The sequence below is a fragment of the Girardinichthys multiradiatus genome, chromosome 6, assembly GCF_021462225.1.
Source record: "Girardinichthys multiradiatus isolate DD_20200921_A chromosome 6, DD_fGirMul_XY1, whole genome shotgun sequence".
In the NCBI taxonomy this organism is placed as follows: domain Eukaryota; kingdom Metazoa; phylum Chordata; class Actinopteri; order Cyprinodontiformes; family Goodeidae; genus Girardinichthys; species Girardinichthys multiradiatus.
Genome location: NC_061799.1, coordinates 33,035,707 through 33,057,682, shown reverse-complemented (window position 1 = coordinate 33,057,682; position 21,976 = coordinate 33,035,707). Strand labels below are relative to the sequence as shown.

Sequence of the window (21,976 nt, the reverse complement as noted above, 5' to 3'; positions counted from 1 at the left end):
TTGAGAAGGACCTGTATGTAAAGCTCTCTTAATTGGGCCTGACTGTCTGATGTTTGCAGTCATAATTAGTTGAAAGATGGTCCTTAGACTGTCGCGTATGAAAATCATTAAAACAAAGAAAACTCCTCTGCTTGTGCTCTGCTCACATTGCCTTTTCTCTGTGTGCTCACAACACAGTTTAAAACGCAGGATCATTTTCTCTCTTGTAAAAACATTACAATATTTATTACTGCATTTCGCTTGGCAACCTGGTGCCAATTTTAAATAATTGCTGCACAAAAGGCGTTCAGTAAAATGCTCTACAAATATTATTGGCTGACACTGAAGAGTGTCATCGAATACGTCAATACAAACTTAAAATAAGTCAGCAAAATCACTGACTTGTAGCAGGAGTGGATGCTGCAGCAGAGGCAGAGCCCTTGTCTTCCTCGTCGCTGTCGTCCTCGTTAGACTGCGGCACCTCAGCTTCAGGGATGCTTGTTGCTGGGGCCTCAGTCTCCTGCTCTGCCCTGCTCTTCAGAGCTAAAATACGATGATGTAACGCTGCAGCCAGCTGACCTATGTCTTTCGAGCTACCCTAAAGAAATAAAAGATAGATCTGAGGAAACGTAAAGTTACATATACTGTCAATACATTCCTCAGTGCAGATGTTTCAGATTTAATGTCTGTCTGAAGCGTAGCCTTTCTGGCCTTTACGCCACTGGAGACTAATGTCAACCATCTGGGAAAAGACTTTTTGGAGCTTAGTAGGATGGAACAAACATTATTATGCAAGTGGAAGCAGAAAATATGTTAAAAGTGTTTGCAGCGAAAGGTTAAACTTGATGAAGCTTTTTAGGTTAATTAGGTGGGGCACAATGGTATTCACCTGGAAATTAGCACAGCACTATAAAAACAGAACGGCATTAGAAACATTTTAAGTAATAACAGATCAGGAAACTCAGAACCCTCAGATTAAAACAACAACAAAGAACTAGTGGGAATTAAAACATGTTACAATAAACAACACAGATTATGTAAAACAAAAAATGGAAATTAAATACAATTTAGATAAAATTCTTTAAATCAGTGATGCTCAAACCTTTATGAACCAGCATCCCCTCCCTAAATACCACTGTTTTCCAACCACCACCATGTCCACAAGATCATTTAAAACAACTGGAGTTAAACCGTTTCTGTTTGTTGTCACAAAACAAATAACAGAAAAATAACATTGCACTGCATGTCTGAAGTAGAAATTTCCAAGCGACAGTCTGAAAAAAACCAAATGAGTCCTGAATTCCAACAGAAAAAGAGGGAGTCTTCTCACACACCCACTCAAAATCCAATATGGCTGCCATGCATGTAAACCAAAGACAGCTGCTGAAATAAACTATTTATTTGTACTTCTGGTAGTTTGTATATGATTCATAAAAACACAAGCAACCTTTATTTGTTAACATGTTATTTTAGTCTTTGAAACCATCAGAAGGAGGGACATATGTTGCTGTTAGCTTGTACTGATACAAGTAATTAAACTGGTCACTGATAACAAGCGATAAATCCTGCATATTTTCTGACTTGTATCTAAGATATGGTTAAGCTGAATAGCAGGCAGTGGACAGGGTAACAAGAACACTTTCGATCCCTAATCAAACACCAATAAGCTCATTTTTAGTGCAGATTTGTTGTGGATTTGCAGAGAAAAGTCTAAATGTTCTGCTGTAGCTTTCTTCTGATGGGTGTGTTTACTTCCCTGCATCATGCGGTTTGTCAGTGCGTAATAAAACCCTATTTCCTCATCAAGAACTACAACAAGTTGAATAAATGACTGCAATCAGAAAATTCCTAAAACTGAGAAAGGAAAAAAGTTTCAAGTAAAACCAAAAGACATACCTAAATAAAATGTAAGGCCTATATAGAAGAATCTGGACATAAAACAGATCATTTGAGAGCCAGCCTTGATTTAGTGTTTTTTTTTGTGATACATACTGATATTAAGAAGACCTTGACCCCCTGGTCCTCTGTGTCCATGGCAGTGATTCGCACACTCTTTTCGCTGGCCTTGTCCACCTGCATCTGGGGCCAAAGTTTTGTATTGAGGATCAACCGCAGGCTGCCCTGTGTCCTCATCACTTCAAAGATTAGGGGACACAAAGACGAGTTACTGCATTGAACTACTGCGAGAATAAGGTTTAACTTTTATTGTCTTTGTGATACTCATCTGATTAGACTTCCTATCATAAAAACAATTAAGTATCAACCACAGAAGTAATCTAAGCAGTGTTATATTTTTTGTATTTCTTATATTTTATGTAAAATTAAAGAAAATATGTTTAGGAACATTGCACTCTGAAATAAAATATGAAACTGCTGGTATTCATCAAAAATGCTGAAATAAAACCTTATGAATTAACATTAACATTCTGTGAAATGCGATGTTATGATTAATAAAGTCACATGATTTGAATGATTTAGCGCCCCCTTGTGTCGTGTGTCAAGTGTTGCATCAGCCCACTTTGGAGCGTGAACATCCTGCTCATTTTTAACAGGGTTTACGTTCTTTTCTATGCCGGGTTTTGCAGGTGTGTTTACCTAGACGAGACTGTAGCGTGCCATCGTCTGTTGAAGCCATGTCATTGAGTCTCAGCAACCCTCGTCCTCTCTCTATCCACGACTGAGCCGTCTTCTCAAAAACATACAACTTGCACTGCATCTGTAGTAAAACAAAATGAATCAATTTCTCCCACGTTTATTCACTGCACATGTTGAATGTAAAAGGCCCGTCTTGGCTCTTACCTGTAAAACATTGCTTTCTGACTCCTCCCCGGTTTTCACGTCGACCTTCTCTAAGATGCACTTCTTGGCTGTGGCTTTGGTGTAAGCTGCTGCAGATTCTGCCAAAGACTCTGACACACTGTTTGCTGTTAAAATGAAAAGCAGAATAAATCATTCACACATGGCTTGAACATTTTCCCCCTGAACCCAAAAAATATTCTTCCTTCCCTACATTGAAACTAAACACGTTGCTGTTGATCCATTACACACAATGTAATCAGTGCAAAAACATTTATTCATTGAACTTCTTCTTTGTCACATTACAACTGCAAACCTTAACGTATTTTATTTGGATCTTATGTGATAGAACAACACAGTGCAGCAGATATTTGCGAGGCGAAAGGACAAGGATGCATGTTTTGAAATGTTTATTACATGGACAAATCTGAAAAGCGTGAAATACATTTGTATTCAGCCCCCTTTACTCTGACAATATCCCAAAGAGTACGACACAGTAAAACATTGTCATACAGCAAATCTACCGGACCAGGCAAGGATTAATCACAAAAGCAGGCAAAGATATCTCTGGAGGAGCTGCAATGACAGCTCATCTGGTAGAATTTGACTAGTCAAGTAGTAGTTGTGCACTCCAGAAGTCTGTCTTTTCTGAAGAAATTGGCACGAAGAAAGCCATAAGTAGGCTGCTATAAGATGTATGAAAATATGTGGAAAAAGTTGCTCTGATCAGGTAAGAACAAAATTAAAAGTTTTGGTCAACATGCAAAATGTTATTTGTGCAGAAAACACACTGACACGCGCTGAAAAGATTATCCTCACGAATGAAACAAGCTGGTGGCAGCAAAAAACTGTGGAGACAGAGAAGCAGGCCAGAGTTGGTGAGAAGTTGGACAGAGCTAAATACAGGACAATCCTGGAAGAAAACCTGTCAGAAGAAGCAAAAGACTTGAGAATGAGGTGAAAGTTCACATACAAGCATGACAACAACCCTAAACATTAAACCAGAGCTACAAATGGACAGGCTTAGATCAAAGCCAATGGCCCAGTCAAAGCACACAACTAAATCCAATTGAGAATTTGTCCAGTTTTTCACAAAGACTTGACGAAAACTTCAGTCTCTAAATGTGCAGAACGGGTACCGAGATATAAAAGACTTGCAGCTACAGAAGAATTGACTGGAGCCGGAAAGAAAAATGCACGCGATGCTTTTCAGATTTTATATTTAAGGAAAATATATATTCAAATGTTCCTTCTACTTAACATGCAATACGTTCTGTTGGTCTATCACATAAAATTACAACTAAAACATTGTAGTTTGCAGTTCAAACAGGACAAAAGGTGAAAAAGTTCAAGCGGTATGCAAACTCTTGCAAGCTACAGTACCCCAGCGGTGGAACACAATTTCCAGGTTTGACTACAAGTTTCTATACCGTTTCTATGCCTAGAAAAAAGAACCTGGAAGCTTGCAGGCCGCATGTGGTTGTGTTCAGACATTTCTGGGAGGCTTCAGATCTAACATTTGGGATTTTCAATAAAGTCCAGCTAAGTGTCCTGTTATATCTCATAGTAATGAAGCTGAATAGCAAAAATTTTTTGAAGATGAGGGGGAGTGTACTTTTACCCTTTTCTGGGGTTGTTTCCTGTGATGAGGGCTCTGAAGCAGGAGGAGCAGAAACCTCCTTGTTTTCCTCGTTTGAGGCCCCACCCTTAGGGGGACTCTGGAAAAAAAAGAAAAAAAAGAGAGATGACAACTGAAATGTATTTCATGGTAAGTCTCTGGGAAACAACCAACTTAAATCAGCTTACCAGAACTCGTTCAGACATATTCTGCCCAAAGACAAACTTTGCTCCACTGTCTGTACTGTTTGTGGCATTTTTTGAACTGAAAAAACAAGGAATGAACACAAGCTTCAATCCGTGTATAGAGGTTAACCTTGAATTAAATTGAAATGTTAAAAACATGTCCGGGACACAATTTGGTTACCTTGGGGTAGAGATGTACTGTAAGAAATAATTGGTGCCCTCTGTTTGAGAGTCTAGTTGTGCAGCCTCTTTTGAGTTGTCTTCTGTACTGTTTTCTTCCAACTGGAAGGGAAAGAAAACACGAGAAGGCATCAAACAAAAGAAACTGGGCCTGGAAACCACAACAGAAAATTCCCATAGCAAATCAACCAAATAGCCAGTCAGGAAATACAAGAAGCTTTAAGTAAACAGTGAGCCAATCATAAAGTCCTCCATGTACAGGGGTTGGACAATGAAACTGAAACACCTGGTTTTAGACCACAATAATTTATTAGTATGGTGTAGGGCCTCCTTTTGCGGCCAATACAGCGTCAATTCGTCTTGGGAATGACATATTCAAGTCCTGCACAGTGGTCAGAGGGATTTTAAGCCATTCTTCTTGCAGGATAGTGGCCAGGTCACTACGTGATACTGGTGGAGGAAAACGTTTCCTGACTCGCTCCTCCAAAACACCCCAAAGTGGCTCAATAATATTTAGATCTGGTGACTGTGCAGGCCATGGGAGATGTTCAACTTCACTTTCATGTTCATCAAACCAATCTTTCACCAGTCTTGCTGTGTGTATTGGTGCATTGTCATCCTGATACACGGCACAGCCTTCAGGATACAATGTTTGAACCATTGGATGCACATGGTCCTCAAGAATGGTTCGGTAGTCCTTGGCAGTGACGCGCCCATCTAGCACAAGTATTGGGCCAAGGGAATGTCATGATATGGCAGCCCAAACCATCACTGATCCACCCCCATGCTTCACTCTGGGCATGCAACAGTCTGGGTGGTACGCTTCTTTGGGGCTTCTCCACACCGTAACTCTCCCGGATGTGGGGAAAACAGTAAAGGTGGACTCATCAGAGAACAATACATGTTTCACATTGTCCACAGCCCAAGATTTGCGCTCCTTGCTCCATTGAAACCGACGTTTGGCATTGACATGAGTGACCAAAGGTTTGGCTATAGCAGCCCGGCCGTGTATATTGACCCTGTGGAGCTCCTGATGGACAGTTCTGGTGGAAACAGGAGAGTTGAGGTGCACATTTAATTCTGCCATGATTTGGGCAGCCATGGTTTTATGTTTTTTGGATACAATCCGGGTTAGCACCCGAACATCCCTTTCAGACAGCTTCCTCTTCCTCCACAGTTAATCCTGTTGGATGTGGTTTGTCCTTCTTGGTGGTATGCTGACATTACCCTGGATACCGTGACTCTTGATACACCACAAAGACTTGCTGTCTTGGTCACAGATGCGCCAGCAAGACATGCACCAACAATTTGTCCTTTTTTGAACTCTGGTATGTCACCCATAATGTTGTGTACATTTCAATATTTTGAGCAAAACTGTGCTCTTACCCTGCTAATTGAACCTTCACACTCTGCTCTTACTGGTGCAATGTGCAATCAATGAAGACTGGCTACCAGGCTGGTCCAACTTAGCCATGAAACCTCCCACACTAAAATGACAGCTGTTTCAGTTTCATTGTTCAACCCCTGTACATTTTAATGTGAACATGCTCAACAAGAGTCCATAATATGTAAAATCTAATTAGCATAAGAAATCTGTATCCATATGATGCACATAAATGGACCATTGGACGTCCTGAAATATTTAAGCTGGTTCCATACTGTAATGTTAAGGCTTGAAGTTGCACTCTCAAATCACATCACAATGTCTCCTTGCAGATCAAACTAATTTTCACATCACACAAAGTTAACCTGATTTTAGCTTTTAAAGGCTGTGAACTTCTGATCAGCCGACAAAAGCATGTTTGTGTTTAAATGCAGTTGTCTGCTCAAACTAACTCGACCTACAAGCTTTATAGGATCCAACAGAATATTTAGATCAGGAGTGTTTTAGGAATCTAAAGTAACTCACCTTTGCTCTGTCTTTGATATTTTGACCAAACACAAAGGACACTGGGATATCAGAGTCTTTCTTCTCTCTTCTGCCTCCATCTTTGTTGCCGTTGGCTCCATCCTCCTCATTTTCATGTTTCTGAAGTACAAAACAAATTTACACCAATAGATATACTTTTACTTCAAATAAAGCAGTTTGATATCTCTAGGATATTAAGGTATAATTTATTCACTTTATTAAACTCCACAACTATAACTAATTTCTAGACATAAAACAATTCAGCTGTCCTCCAGTTCTTTTTATAACTATTGAAAATACATTCAAAATGTTTGATGCTTTCTTTTGTTTTACATAAAACCACAAATTAAATTGTAGTTCTCAAATTTCAGTCATATGAAACTTTATAAATTATAATTTTTCAAAGGAACATGTTTTGTTTTGTTTTTTTAGTTGGTGTTAGGTCAGAAATCGCTCTTTGAATTGTAAATGTCCCCTGCTATGGAGTATGGATGTAGGGACAGCTGTCTACAGTTAGCAATGCTTATCACCAATATAAGATGCTAAAAACAGTCAAAAATGACAACTCCATAATCAATCTGTCTTTGTTTAAACAGTAAAACAGTTTTACAGCGACTGCTTTCACCCATGGCTTGTGGGACTCCTGAGGCGGCTGACAGGTACCGTGGGGCCAAGCGTGCCGCGGCCCGGGCAGTGGCAAAAACTCGGACCTAGGAGGAGTTCGGTGAGGCCATGGAGAAGGACTACTGGTTGGCCCCGAAGCGATTCTGGCAAACCGTCCGGCGCCTCAGGAGGGTGAAGCAGTGCTTCGCCAACACTGTTTACAGTGGGGGTGGGGAGCTGCTGACCTCGACTGGGGACATTATCGGGCGGTGGAAGGAGTACTTCGAGGATCTCCTCAATCCTGCCATCACGCATTCTGTGGTGGAAACAGAGGCTGGGGACTCGGGGTTGGACTCTTTCATCACCCAGGTTGAAGTCACTGAGGTGGTTAAAAAGCTCCGCGGTGGCAAGGCTTCAGGGTTGGATGAGATCCGCCCTGAGTACCTCAACTCTCTGGATGTTGTAGGGCTGTCATGGTTGACACGCCTCTTCAACATTGCGTGGCGGTCGGGGACAGTACCTCTGGACTGGCAGACTGGGGTGGTGGTCCCCCTTTATAAGAAGGGGGACCGGAGGGTGTGTTCCAACTACAGGGGGATCACACTCCTCAGCCTCCCTGGTAAGGCCTACGCCAGGGTATTGGAGAGGAGAGTCCAACCGATAGTCGAACCCCGGCTTCAGGAGGAGCAGTGTGGTTTTCGTCCCGGCCGTGGAACACTGGACCAGCTCTATACCCTCTACAGGGTACTCGAGGGTTCATGGGAGTTTGCCCAACCGGTCCACATGTGTTTTGTGGACCTGGAGAAAGCATTCAACTGTGTCCCTCGTGATGCCCTGTGGGGGGTGCTCCAGGAGTATGGAATCGGGGGGGCTCTTTATTAGGGGCCATCCGGTCTCTGTACGAGCGGAGCAGGAGTTTGGTTCGCATTGCCGGCACTAAGTCGGACCTGTTCCCAGTGCATGTTGGACTCCGTCAGGGCTGCCCTTTGTCACCGGTCCTGTTCATAACTTTTATGGACAGGATTTCTAGACGCAGCCAAGGGCCGGAGGGGGTCTGGTTTGGGGACCAGAGGATTTCGTCTCTTCTTTTTGCAGATGACGCGGTCCTGCTGGCCCCCTCTAGCCAAGACCTACAGCATGCGCTGGGGCGGTTCACAGCCGAGTGTGAAGCGGCTGGGATGAAGATCAGCTCCTCCAAGTCCGAGGCAATGTTTCTCGACCGGAAAAGGGTGGCTTGTCCTCTTCAGGTTGGAGGGGAGTTCCTGCCTCAAGTGGAGGAGTTTAAGTATCTCAGGGTCTTGTTCACGAGTGAGGGAAGAATGGAGCGGGAGATTGACAGACGGATCGGTGCAGCTGCCGCAGTAATGGGGGCGCTGTGCCGGTCCGTTGTGGTGAAGAGAGAGCTGAGCCGAAAAGCGAAGCTCTCGATTTACCGGTCGGTCTACGTTCCTACCCTCACCTATGGTCATGAACTTTGGGTTATGACCGAAAGAACGAGATTCCGGATATAAGCGGCTGAAATGAGCTTCCTCCGTAGGGTGGCCGGGCACTCCCTTAGAGGTAGGGGGAGGAGCTCGGCCATCCGGGAGGAGCTCGGAGTAGAGCCGCTGCTCCTCCACATCAAGAGGAGCCAGTTGAGGTGGCTCGGGCATCTATACCGGATGCCTCCTGGACGCCTTCCTTGGGAGGTGTTCCAGCTACGTCCCACCAGGAGGAGGCCCAGGGGACGACCCAGGACACGCTGGAGGGACTATGTCTCTCGGCTGGCCTGGGAACGCCGTGGGCTCCCCCTGGAGGAGCTGGAGGAGGTGTCTGGAGAGAGGGACGTCTGGGCGTCTCTGCTGATCTGCTGCCCCCGCGACCCGGTCCTGGATAAAGCGGAAGACGACGAGTACGAGTGCTTTCACCCACTCATGGGATGAAGTTACCTCTGCTTCTGATTTAAGTAATGGCCGCTCAGGGCAGGAAGGGCAGAAAGAAATCATTTGAATGCTGTTAATCATAGTTCTTAAAGAAAACACAGAACTGGCTTGGTACTGGCAGGTGAATGTTTTACAGAAACCATGGATCAAAGATCAGCTGCAGATCACTGATGTCCTCTGGTAGCTTGTAAAGTACAAAATAAACAAGCTACAATTCAGCAAGATAGTACATGAAAGTAGGGAGATAATGAACTCTGAATTAACTCAAAGTATGAAGATAGCAAAGAAAATAGAAATGATTTTAAAATATTGCGTAGGACATTAAACAGACTTAGGACCAACTGAAAACAGTAAAGTGAAATGAAGGGGCATTCAATGTTCTTTTCAATTATAATCTCAACAGAAGCCCAGTTAAAGAATCTGTGGTGATCAATTATTCCCTATCTCCATTCTAACTCATTACAGAGATACCAATGCTTAAAGTCACATCAGCCAACAGCAAACTGACGAAGATAAAACTCACCAGTGACTTGGCCGGCGTGGTTGAGTGCTCGTTGTTGTTCAGGAAGAAGGACTGGCTGACCAGTGATCCTTCGGGCAACTTCTTCACACCGTTCGTTCCACAAGTGGAATCTAAATTTAGACACAAAACAAAATATTGTACATTTGTTTATTACTTTACTGAAACACACCCTAACATAGATTACACAGAAAACATCTCGATACATTTAATAAGGATCTGAGGGCAGTGTGTGTTTTTTTATGTGTATGTGTGCGCCGCAGCTATGCTGAGGTATGATATACCTTGTATACTTAGGTATATGTAGCAAGAAATTAATCTAAGAAAATACTACAATGGTATTTTTTCCCCAAAAAGATTAATAAAAGCTAAGTTTAACTTCTTTACTATTTAGTGCTCCTTTTTATACTTTTAAACCAGATCTCTAAGGTAATTTGCCACTACACACTTTTATTTGTCATGACATGCAGAAAGCTCTTGAGAAACACAAGTTTGGGCAACAAGCCATGAAGATAAAGTTTGCTGACAGCTTTGATGTCTTTTATGAAAGTCAGAAGCTTATCTGGTTCCTTCTCTTCTCTTTCGAAAATGATCTTGCATAAAATTTACACAGTACCACAACAAGGCTAGTTTAATGTAGACATGAAATGTCTCATTGCTTCATTATGTAAGGAAGTCATGTCAATAAAGACTATTTGAATAATCAAGTTCAGAATTTAAAAGTATTAAATAATGAAATAAACCAATATCAAATAAACTACTCTGTTTAGCTTGTGTGAGAAATTAAAATTAACCTGAGATTAGTCAGATGGAATTAACACTTTAGTGTAAAACTATAATTTGTCTCTAATAATTAATGTAGGCGGAGTTCAGAAAATGCCAGTTTTAATTCAGGGATGTCCTGATCCAAAGAATCGGATCAGGGTCGGGATTAAGGCATTATTAAATGATCAGAGTAGGAGTCCCTGAAGAAACTACACACACCATTTGTGATATTATCGGGCGCATCCCGAGCGATCTGCAGTGAGTCATGCCCTGTCAATTTTTATGAACATGGATTGCAAAACTGCATTTTAGGCTTGCTCTTCCTACCCCTACAATGACCTTCCCAGTGAAACAGAGATTGTATTGGCTGCTGCAGCTTCCTGTTTGTCATGTGACCTGCTTTGCTTGCTGTGCTCATACTGGTAGATAGCTCTTTGTAGTAGAGACAGTGATGGGCAGAGCAGCTGAAACACAAGTTATTAAATTTTATGATGTTCAAATGAATTTATGAAGAAGGAGAACAACTTTTACTGTAAAATTTGACTTTACATGTCAAACTGAAATCCATTTATAATATACACCACCAGTCAAATGTTTGGACACACCTTCCCATTTAGTGGTTTGTTTTTACTTTATTACTACCTCTGGGAACTCCTTTAAGACTGTTGGAAAACCATTTTAGGTGACTACCACATGAAGCTCCTTGAAAGAATGCCAAGAGTGTGCAAAGCAGTAATCAAAGCTTTAATTTAATAAATATAAAAGATCTTTTAAGCTATTTGACACATTTTTTGTTTGCTACATAACTCTACATACTTTTGTGTCATTGTTTTGATGTCTGTGCTTTGAATCTACAATGTACAGTAGAAAGTAATAAAAACAGGGAAAGGTTATTGAATGACAAAGATTTGTCCAAACTGTATTTCAAGGAGGGTTATCAACAAGTCATATCAAAACAAAGAGAAAGACAAGCTAATGTCAGTCTATCATTTTGGCAAGCTGCGATGAACAAAACCTTTTCCATCAGAAGCAAGATTTTAATTTATTGAAGCATGTAGCTGCATGTATGGAGTCAGATATATCTCAGATGCATTGTCAGAACTTTAGAGTAGCTTCCTTCACCAAGTTAAGCCATGTTAGAGTAAAATACTAAGCCTGACCTTCGAAAACTCTGATCAGGACAAAATATCTGCAGGAAAAACAAATACCGTAGCGTCATGAACATAGGTATTAAGTGACTAAATAGATCTGACTGTATTTTAAAGAGTTTTCAAACTTGTGCACGGCATTGATTCTATTGTCTTTAATTAAGTATTGGACTGGGACATACAAATACCTAGTTTGAACCCCTTATAGACCATTGTCACCAACCGCTTTATGTCTTAATGCCCACTAATGCTGGTTGAATGCTTGTAGGATGCAGTTCCTTTGCAAACTGTCCAAACTAGGTTGTGATTGATGTGGCCTAAGCATAAGCTATACTCACTGGACTCTAAATGTGATTTGGAGGGCGGTGCCTGGAGAACTGCTGGGCGAAGGACACTTCGCTGCTCCTCCTTGGGTTTTTGACTCGGGACACCTGAAACAAAGATACCTTGTCTTGTATACTGTCTAAATCCTTTGTATTGTTTTGTCATAGGGAATATGGGAAGTGCCTAATTTTTTTTCAATACTATAGTGAATTCACTAACCCAGCAGAACCTGAACAATAAAAAATGTCTGAAACCTACCAGAGCTTGGTGCTTGCCCATGTATAAGAGTTGGTGGCTTTAAACGGAATCCCATAGGTTTCTCCTCTGGTGAGAAAGAGCAGAAAAGTCAACAAATATTAACATCTAAAAATTACAAAGGAACATAAATAGATATGCGTCTGACTGCCACTTCTCTAACCACCGAGCGAGTTACCACAGCAACCCTCATGGTGTTGCAACACCTCAGAAACAATACAGTTTTCCTAACGTGACATGGCAAGCTTTTAGTCCTTTGGTCAATTTTAAACTGTCTCTTCAGCTCCTTGGCTTTATGAACTAGTCAGTGATAGAGAAGAATATAAAAAGAAACTTTTTAAAACCTTACTTCCTTTGGCCTTTGACTTTAACAATTCACCTGAGTGTGACAGACACGACTTCCATATAGCTTGCATGGAACATATGTTAAAAAGTGCCTTTAAGGGTTACACACACCCAGCTTGGGTTTTTCTATCCTTGTGGAGACTGTGCATTGACTTCCATTCATTTTTCATTCAGTTATATGGCCTAACCCTGACCCTTAGCCTAAACGTAACCCATTACTAGTACATACCTAACCTAAACTTAATTCACTACTTGGTCCTAAACCTAACCTCCAACTCAACAACAACATTTTCCCGCATGAGGACCAGGCTTTGGTCCGCACAATGTAGTACATTTACTGAAAATGAGCCTCATCTTGTAACAAAAACAAAACCACACAGACACACACCTGGATATTTCTCCCTTACCGAGCAAATACTAAAACACACATGCACATTATATAAAATATGCTGTCAAAAGCCAGCCTTGAAAAGTCCTAAGTTAGAAAAAGTACATTTAAAATGATAAATGGTTTGAATCCTAAATGAAAAGCCCTTATGGTTATCGATGGGAGGAAAAAAACATAAAAAGGGTAGTTGTTAAAGACTGAAGCAAATCTTCCTCAAGAGACTCATTTCCATGTTTTGCTCCTCATCCAAGCAGCTGAATAACAGAGCTGTGTTTAAAATAGACTATGTTGTGTTTATATTCTTTGGAGCCACAGTTCATCTGCATATATTTCAGTGGTAACCAATGTGCTGTTTATTCACCTTTAGACAACTTCCTCACTTCCAAATCAAACTTGCTGTGTGACCTCACTTTTCTACAGTTACTTCACCTTAGTAGAAAGCTTAGTGTCTCTGACAATTGAACAATATACGTGTATGAATGTATTGGTACCAACTCGATGTATCAGCAAAGGTAACTTTGGAAGTAAACTAAACCATGCAAAATTAGTAACTTATGAGGAAATAACTCATGAATATATACATCCTCCTTTTAGCAACCTTCAAGGTTCTAACCACAAACGTTTACTTAGACAAATATTCTGTCAAACAGGGAGCATGCTGACATGCAGCACGTAAACTCTGGAGGAGCTGCAAGCAAGCCATGAAGGGGACATAGCAAACATGTGAAGAAAGGTGGTCGGGCGAGAAGAGGCCACAATTAAACTTAAAGGCCTAAATGCAAAAAAGGGTATTAAAGTGCACATCACCCTGAAGACAATCATCACAGAGAAACACAGCAGCAAGATTTAGGGATGTTTTACTTCAGAAAAGAGGAAACCTATCAAGAGATGGATGGAGCTAAATACAGGGCAAGAAAGCCTGTTTGAGGTTGCAAAAACTAGACTAGAGCGGAGGTTCACCTTGCACCACGACAACAACACTAAATATAAAGATACAATAGATACAATAGAATGATTTAAATTAGAAGTGCCAAGCTCAAAGGCCTGTGGGCCACATAAGGCCTGCAATACAATTGTATCTGGACCACAAGATAATTTCATATACCTGTTAGTAATGGCCCACTGGTAGGTTGTAAAGCGCTTGTGGGAGAGACAGATGCAGCAAGGAAACTTTTCATGTTGCCAAGAAATGAGAAACCAAATCACCGCTGCTGGGTTCCCAAGTGCACATTTTGCTGATAAACTGAACATGCTGGGCAATGTCCTCACTGGGCGCTGTGCTGTTTTTTTAAGCGCAATGAATAACATGCAATTGTTCTGTAATCTATGCGTTTATTTGGAATCGCAGTGTAACGACACACTCAAGGCAAAGAGTGACTCCGTTGGTCCCCTACATCTCTGCAACAAGGCCCCAACTCTGCCTCCAACCTGCTTGAATGTTCTGCATGTTTGGTAGCAACACAACGGTGGGATTAACCGTTCTCAATGATGAAGATAAACAAGACGGCACAAGGGAGCCAACTTGCTGATGGGCACCTCCAAAGTGTTCAGATTTTCCACAGTTGAGAATCCAACACTGAAACTGACACTCTGCTTGCCAAGAAATGTTACATTATATAAAGAGCAGAGAAAATGCAATAAATATATTTTTAATTTATTAAGTAGCATTTTCCCTGCAATAATCAGGCTGCTTTTAATTTAAAGACCTAAAACTTTTCATCAGCTTTCTTATTTTATATTCTGCTCTGCTTGACAGACTTGCTGATATTTCTTATTTTTCTTACTTGGAAAACATATTTTTGTTTGAATTTTCATATTCATATTCTATTTAAAACAAAATTTTACTTTTATGAATAAACAATTTGGCCCCAACCTGTCCATGTTTCAGGTTTTAATTGAGTTTGGTCACCCCTGTTTTAAATCAAAGTCTGTGTATGTGTTAGAACGGCCAAGTCAAAGCCCAAAATCCAATTAATGTATGTTCACAGATGTTCTGCAACAAATCTGACTGGGCTTCAGCTATTTGGCAAAGAAGAATCAGCAAACACAATATTCCTCAGACGTGTAAAGCTGGTTCTACAAATTACTGACTCAACGGGGCCGAATACAAAGGCAACCTGTCGAATTTCTATTAGTGAAAAACACCACTTGTTGGTTTACAGCATAAATCCTTGAATATGTTTAAGGGGTATGAATACTTTTGCAAAGCATTGTAGATAAAATAGCATCTAATAATATCAAAGCATCTGTTTGAGTTGCTGTAAAGTTTTCATATGCATGCTTTAAAACATGGATTTGCCATCATAAATGCATTGTTTGCAGACATAATTACAGGCTGCACGTGGTCCAAATGGTTCCCAGGATGAAAACATTTTTTGAATTACTCAGGGTTTTAAGACGTTCTTACAATAAGCACTGCAAACTCAAACTGCAAAACGTTTCACTTCTCTCTGCTCCGGACAAAGCCTGATCTGTTTGCAACCAACGAAAAAGTGACAAAGAACACTTAGGCTTCCAATGAAGAAAGTTGAGAACCTACCAGAAAAACACAAATGTACCGTATAAAGTAATGTTCAGCATAATACATCTCATCTTGTTAAATTAGTCATAATATTAACAGTGTTATAGTAACATGTTTCTAGAGTTTATGAGCGAAATAAAGATTGATCTGTAACCTCCGACTAAATCCGATCAGTTTTCAGAGAGCAAACAGCCGACATATTCACTAGCAAACCAGTTGCCAAACTAACACCAAGGCTGCCGCAGCAACCAGACAGCAACAGCTGTTCTGGCAAAAGCCTGACCAGAAGTGTGACTGATTGAATCTGTTTGAGGCAGCTACTGTTGAAAGGTGCATCATGATCTGCAATGAACACGTGAAAAATACAACATGTAACCCGCTGCAAACAGGAAGAGTAGTTGGTTATCTAATGATGTTAAATACTGTAACATTTACAGAAAACCTGTCTTGTAACGATAGTTTTGGCAGCTTGTAAGTGAGAAATTATTACAAGTTACAAAAAACAAAATACACTTTTAAACTGCACATTTCAGCCATCTATAAATAACACCGGGACCCTGAACTAGAAATTTAAACCCCAACTTAGAAGTAAAAGAATCACAACAAGGTTCGGAGGTCAGAGAGTTATGTGGATGCATTTTGGATGAAGGACATTTACAAGAGTGCACTGACAATGTGCTGGCAACCAGATCTTAACAAGTTAAACATTTTCAAAGATAACTTAACCTTTAAAAGATTCTTCAGGCAAGCCAAGAATGATCACGTAGCTTTAATAGAAGAACTAAAATACCTTTCTTAAAAGGTAAACAGTATCTGTCACGGTTCAAAGTTAAAACATTTCAACAGGAGGTCTTAAAGCTGTGAAGAGAAGCTTTCAGGTCTTAACGCCTCACCTGGCTCAGAATCAGAGTTCCCAGTTGGAGACTGGCAGAAACTTGAGGGCATGAATACATTGTTCTTGGGAACTGCAAGAAGCCAAACAGGACACTGCACTCAGCATACAAATCTACCGCAAGAAAGAATAACGAAAGAAAAAAAGAAGAAGAATATGGTCTGCTGAGTCACCAGACGTCCTTACCAGAGTGAGGGGGTGGGAATGATGAGGTCCTTTCCCTTTTCACAGGGGGGCAATAGCTTCCCTCATCTTTATCTGAATCTGAAAGCAGTAGTAAAAGATTTTTATTGTTAGTTTCAAAGAAAATCTATAAAACACTATGAACCAAAAGCAGAGATAAATTACGGTTTTTGTTTACCCTCGCCATCTTCTGCACTTGAGCCTTCTGCAGACCGCTGCAAGAGATAACAAAAAGACCTTCAATTAACACACAAAATACCTTTAAAAGTTGTAGTGATAGCCTAGAACAAAAAAAATGGTTTGTTGTTTTTTTACATCAGTAATGAGGGCTTTATTTTTAGTTTTTTACATATACAGCCTTTAACTCTTAACAAAGAAAAAGCTCTGAACCAGCTGTTAAAAAAACATGCTTTAACATAGATTTTGGTGAGTTTCTGGTATCAAGATAATAGAAATCTGACTTTAAATAGCTGCCGATATTGATAATTTCCAATCCAGAACATTTTTACTGAAACACCAACCCTTTTGGTCCTGTTGTTATAAGCGAATATAAATAAACCACCTAGGCACCGACAGTAACATTACTGTATTATGTGCACATGACATCAACTGTGTTTATGTTTACACAATTAATGATAAAATAGGCCTTAGAATGATCTGTTAACCCTAAATCCAAGAGGACGGTTAAGGTTAACATCTTAGTAAAACCAATTCAAAAAAAAATATATCGTGGCTTATAAGGAATTGGCATAGCCAATGAACAGCAGCCTGGCCATTTATTTTCTTGGTTATAAATATGTTTTACCAAATGTCAGAGTTTTCCAACAGACCACTGGCATTCCCAAATCAAATATGTTCCATGGCAGATGGAGGTTAAAAGAATAAAATATTCTGTATTCTAGTTAGCCACTTGTTGGTTACAGAAACTCCTTGACTTGTCTGTACAGTTCAGAAATTCTCTCAAGTCAAGTGAACTTTATTTACTGAGCACGTTTCATACGACAATCGTAAACTCAGTGTGCATCAGTTACTACTGTCTGAAACAGCCTCCACCAAACCACATGTTTGCACAAAGCCAATAACCAACATTTATCTCACGTTTTCTCCTTTTAATGGTAAAAATCCTCTAAAGAAGCTGAAGTGCAGCAGACTGTCAACTTACAGCAGGGTTCGAATCCCAGCCTGGACTCTCTCTGCCTGGAGTCTGTATGTTTAAACATTACTCAATCTGCTAAATCTTCAAATAGAGTTAAAACATCCATACGTTTCGATAATATATTAATCTGTATATTTTATTGTTGAAGTGTGCAACATTTGTTGGATTTCAAGCTTAAACGTCTGGAGTAAAATTAGTCAACCTATGTGCTGCAGCAACACAGGTTCATGACGCCTGGATCGGATCGGGTCGATCTCAGTTTCTCATCCTTCATTTTCAGTTTTCCAACTCTGTCTGTGACCTTTAGTGTCTTCGGGCACTATTAAGTGCGTCTGGTGTGGGTGTTTAAACACTGAAATTCCACTTTACATCCCAAAGACATGATGAACATGTCTTTGGCATGAAAAGCGTAAATGTGTGACACTTGGAATACAATAGCCAACAATTATTGCATTCCAAATAAACATTAGTGATTTTAATTTTGGGCACACTGATGCTTTGACCATATATTTGCACACAGTCTAGGGTACACATTGGGTTAACCAGGTAATTTCAGCTGGTTACAGACTAAAGAGCAGAATAGCAAAGAGGTGTGATATTCTGCACAATAAACGCTACTAAACAAAAGGTAACTTGTGCAATATTTCTGCTCTAGTCCAGGTACAAAAAAAAAAAAAAAAAAAAGTGTTATAATGCTTCAAGAACTGTAATGATCCAAATTTTAGATTATTTTGGCAGCAATACGAGTAACTGTTACTAAAGCAATTAGCACGTTAAACATTTTTGTTTTTATTTTGTGAAAGTGTAAACCCGTGGTATTTTCACTCACACTAAGGCAATCTCATATCAGCTCATGCCTGCTTTAACAATTGAAATAAAGTGCAAAGTGCTTTGAGAGCAGAAACTTACCTTCTGTGCTTTATCTTTTTGGAAAACAAACACAGGAGGTGCAATGGCAGGCTTGTCTGTTAAGAAAAGATGTAGGCTGGTCATCCAAGCATCAGCTTTAGGTTACCTCTATTGTTGTCCAGTTAACGTTTCATGATTTGTAGTGGAACATGAAAGTTATACAAAAAGCCACAGAACGAAAGCTGATAATGATCACTGGAGAATAGGAATAATAAATCAACATAATAAGACAGCAAAGTTCAATAAACAAGTGACATCAGAGTCATTTAGAATATATCAAAGCGCATTTTAGCATCTTGTACACTTACATTATGCATGACCTTTACCTTCTTTTAAATATTTATGTTAAGGTTATATAATAGTGGCTGTGATCTGTTTGACAAACATCTCGAGTTGGAAAGGTTTCTGTGGTGATATCATATATCACCACATCATATATCATCTTGATTTAAAGCCAGAGAAATCCGCTTCCATACAGACTGTGCTGAATCATACAATCCCATTAACACTTCTTGGAAGAATGAGAATCAAAGCTAACCACTCAAGCAATATTGACAATATTTCTCAATGAAGAGAGTATATTTTAATCTGAATACATAAATCTGGCTTTGCAAATAATTGCCTTTGCAATACAAAAATCTTATTTACCACCAAGATTCAACTTCCCCTACAAGTTGCCAGAAAGAAGAGCACTCAAAGCAAGGCAATGATCTGGAGTCACCTCACGCCACTTAAAGCATCTTCACGGTGTAACCTATGTGAGGTGTCTAATCCTATAACGTTATCAGACAAAGGTTTTCCTGTGTCTGAGTGGGGCCTGTTCCTGGGCAGGTGTAGCATCATTAACGCTGCCTGCCTTACAAAACTGCACATGCATGAAACAACAGATGAACATCTGGAAATATCCTGCGAAGCTATTTTAACAATCACTGCACAAAAATCCCCCTGTTGATCATGCTGGGTTTTTTTTTTTTGGGTGCAACAACGTAATACATGCTAAGTGACCTATATATATCATCCATCTTTGTTTTCATTTAATCAAAATTAGCTAATATGACGAACGGATGGATTCCTGCATGCACTGCTGGTGTTCGCGTCTGACATTCAAATTGCATGAGGTGGTCCCGGCTTATGTTAAACAGCTAGCACTTTTACCATGACCCTTTCCAGCAAATAGTCGCCAGTACCGGTTCCTCTATAAAGCAGTGGTTTAGCGTGCAGGCTATAGTTAGCTTGCTAATTCGCTTCATCCCGCATGAGTCATCTCTCCTAACCACTAATGCTAATAGCAATCTCGTCCTGTTAGCTGTAATTATATTAAAAACCTACGCGGAATCGGTTAAACGCATCACTGACCAACTTTTACAAAACCCAACCGATTCAGGCATTGTTTTAATAGCCATTTTCACCCCTACGCGCCTAAACAAGCGATAGCGGATTGTGCCATACACAGCTTACGACGTTCAAACGGGGGAATGCAGCACAAAATAAGCTTAAATTGATACATTACCGTTCACACACTCATTAAAATAAAACATGTTATTCAGCATACGATTATGTTCACAGAAACTCGCTTAAAGCTCGTCTCACACACAGGCTAAAAATAGCCAGGCGCTAGCTTTGAGAGGTAAGCCGGCTAGCGTCAGGCAGGATTCGCGGCAGTTCCGACATATTCCAGGTATTAGCCCGAGCCCAAGCGCTAGCACTGTTAGCCTGTTTGCTAACGTTATAGGTTTGATCAACACCGCGACGCCACACAGTACCCGAACACACAAACAAATATGGGACCGAGATGCTTCATTGCAGCTGCCGCATGTGCTGACACTATTGTAAGGAGCATATACATCAGAAGGAAAGCCTTGCTGTTTTTTCCTCACACTGCTACTTACTCACCTTCGTTTGCCAAGTCCGCCATTTTACTTCGACGTTCTCACACCCACAACCCACCGCGCAGATAACACAAGCCGAGGCAGAGATGTTTTCAGGCAGGCCTGGGGGCCCGACGAGTCAGGAGTCTCCTTTTCCTGTCCCAGAGTTATAATTAATAAGCTGTTCAACAAAACTGGGTCGCTAATATAAATGTAAACGATCACAGAGAGACAACGTGAGAGTGGAAAAAGCTGCAATGCAATACTTTTTTCCCCCCAACAAAATAAAATAAGAGTTGTGGAAAACAAATTGTGACATCAGATGTCACACAGAAGGACCAAATGAAAGAAAATGCCTTTTAAAGCTGCCAACTCTCAGTTTTCTGGGTGAGACTTATGATTTTCATCTATTTTTTCTTGTTTGTTTTGTGTTATTTTTAATCTTTGATGTCCAAAATATAGTGAACAACCAGGGTGTACAGATAGAGCAGAAGACAGTCGTATTGTCCATTTATAGGTGTGAGGTAGTAGGTGCACCACAAATGCTTATCATTCATGAAGGTATAGGGATAGATATATGTAATAATGATAATTAGTACATATTATAACAACATAACAAATCCACAATTGTACAAACCAGCTTATCAATTTTTATCACAGGGCAACAAAGATACCCACAACCAGGCAGACACATTCATAGCTAGGGGGCAACGTAGAGAAACCTATTAACCTAACTGTCATGTTTTTGGACTGTAGGAGAAAGCCAGACTACCCAGAGAGAACCCATGCATGCATGTGGAGAACATGCAAACTCCAGGCAGAGAGAGTCCAGGCCGGGATTCGAATCCAGGACCTTCTTGCTGCCAGGCAACAAATACTAACCACTGCACCACTCCATGGCCTCAGTGGAAATTATTATAAAGAAGAAGATTTGGGGTGGAAGAAAAATATTAAGAACTATAAAAATTTTTTTTTTTTTTTGCAAGGCATTAAAAAAATACATAAACATATTTCAGTCAGTCTCAAGGGACAGAGTTCTGTGTGCCTGGGTCCAGGGGTCATAATCTTTTCCATCCAAATGTTACTGCAAAATAAATATCAATGGCCACAAACCTATTTGAAAATGTCCTGAGATTTGTTTTATAATTAACTTTGATAATCAAAATTATTTGTATTTTTAAAAAAATATCAGATCAAAGAAAAAAACATCAATCTTTTAGAGGGAAAATAGTTTTTAGTGGACTGAGGCAAATTGACTCAATTGATCATTTATGGAATATAAAAAAATAAAACAATAAGCATTCCACTTAAAAAATAAAGTGCATAATTTGCTGCTACATGACATAGAACGGCTAAAGAAAAACCACATTAGTGTCACTCTTTTGCAGAAATTCCTGACATATAGGCTACTTAATAAAACATTGCCTTTTGTCTTCTTTAATAAATATATTCATTATTTCTATATATAATTTTTGTTGCTACATCCATACAGAAAAGCTACAGAGGCACA

At 40.1% G+C, this 21,976-nt stretch overlaps 1 protein-coding gene across 5 annotated transcripts in view; it reads right to left on the bottom strand.

Annotated features, from left to right (window-relative positions):
- The window catches only part of ranbp3b (RAN binding protein 3b), a 28,410-nt gene extending 7,828 nt beyond the window's left edge, over positions 1–20,582 (bottom strand). Inside the window, exons 1-16 of one of the 5 annotated variants that reach the window (XM_047368764.1) lie at positions 20,492–20,582; positions 18,599–18,654; positions 16,712–16,748; positions 16,537–16,614; positions 16,352–16,423; positions 12,208–12,273; positions 11,964–12,056; positions 9,716–9,825; positions 6,668–6,787; positions 4,760–4,860; positions 4,582–4,657; positions 4,397–4,493; positions 2,779–2,903; positions 2,575–2,695; positions 1,972–2,114; positions 382–577 (exon numbers count right to left, since the gene is read on the bottom strand). In XM_047368764.1, coding sequence (XP_047224720.1) covers positions 382–577; positions 1,972–2,114; positions 2,575–2,695; positions 2,779–2,903; positions 4,397–4,493; positions 4,582–4,657; positions 4,760–4,860; positions 6,668–6,787; positions 9,716–9,825; positions 11,964–12,056; positions 12,208–12,273; positions 16,352–16,423; positions 16,537–16,614; positions 16,712–16,748; positions 18,599–18,654; positions 20,492–20,513 — 1,513 coding nt within the window. In that variant the 5' untranslated portion in view covers positions 20,514–20,582. Of the gene's footprint in view, positions 1–381; positions 578–1,971; positions 2,115–2,574; positions 2,696–2,778; positions 2,904–4,396; positions 4,494–4,581; positions 4,658–4,759; positions 4,861–6,667; positions 6,788–9,715; positions 9,826–11,963; positions 12,057–12,207; positions 12,274–16,351; positions 16,424–16,536; positions 16,615–16,711; positions 16,749–18,598; positions 18,683–20,108; positions 20,162–20,491 lie in introns of those variants that run through there. The other 4 variants (XM_047368766.1, XM_047368762.1, XM_047368767.1 and 1 more) reach the window with 4 other exon arrangements.
- Positions 20,583–21,976: the final 1,394 nt, after the last annotated feature.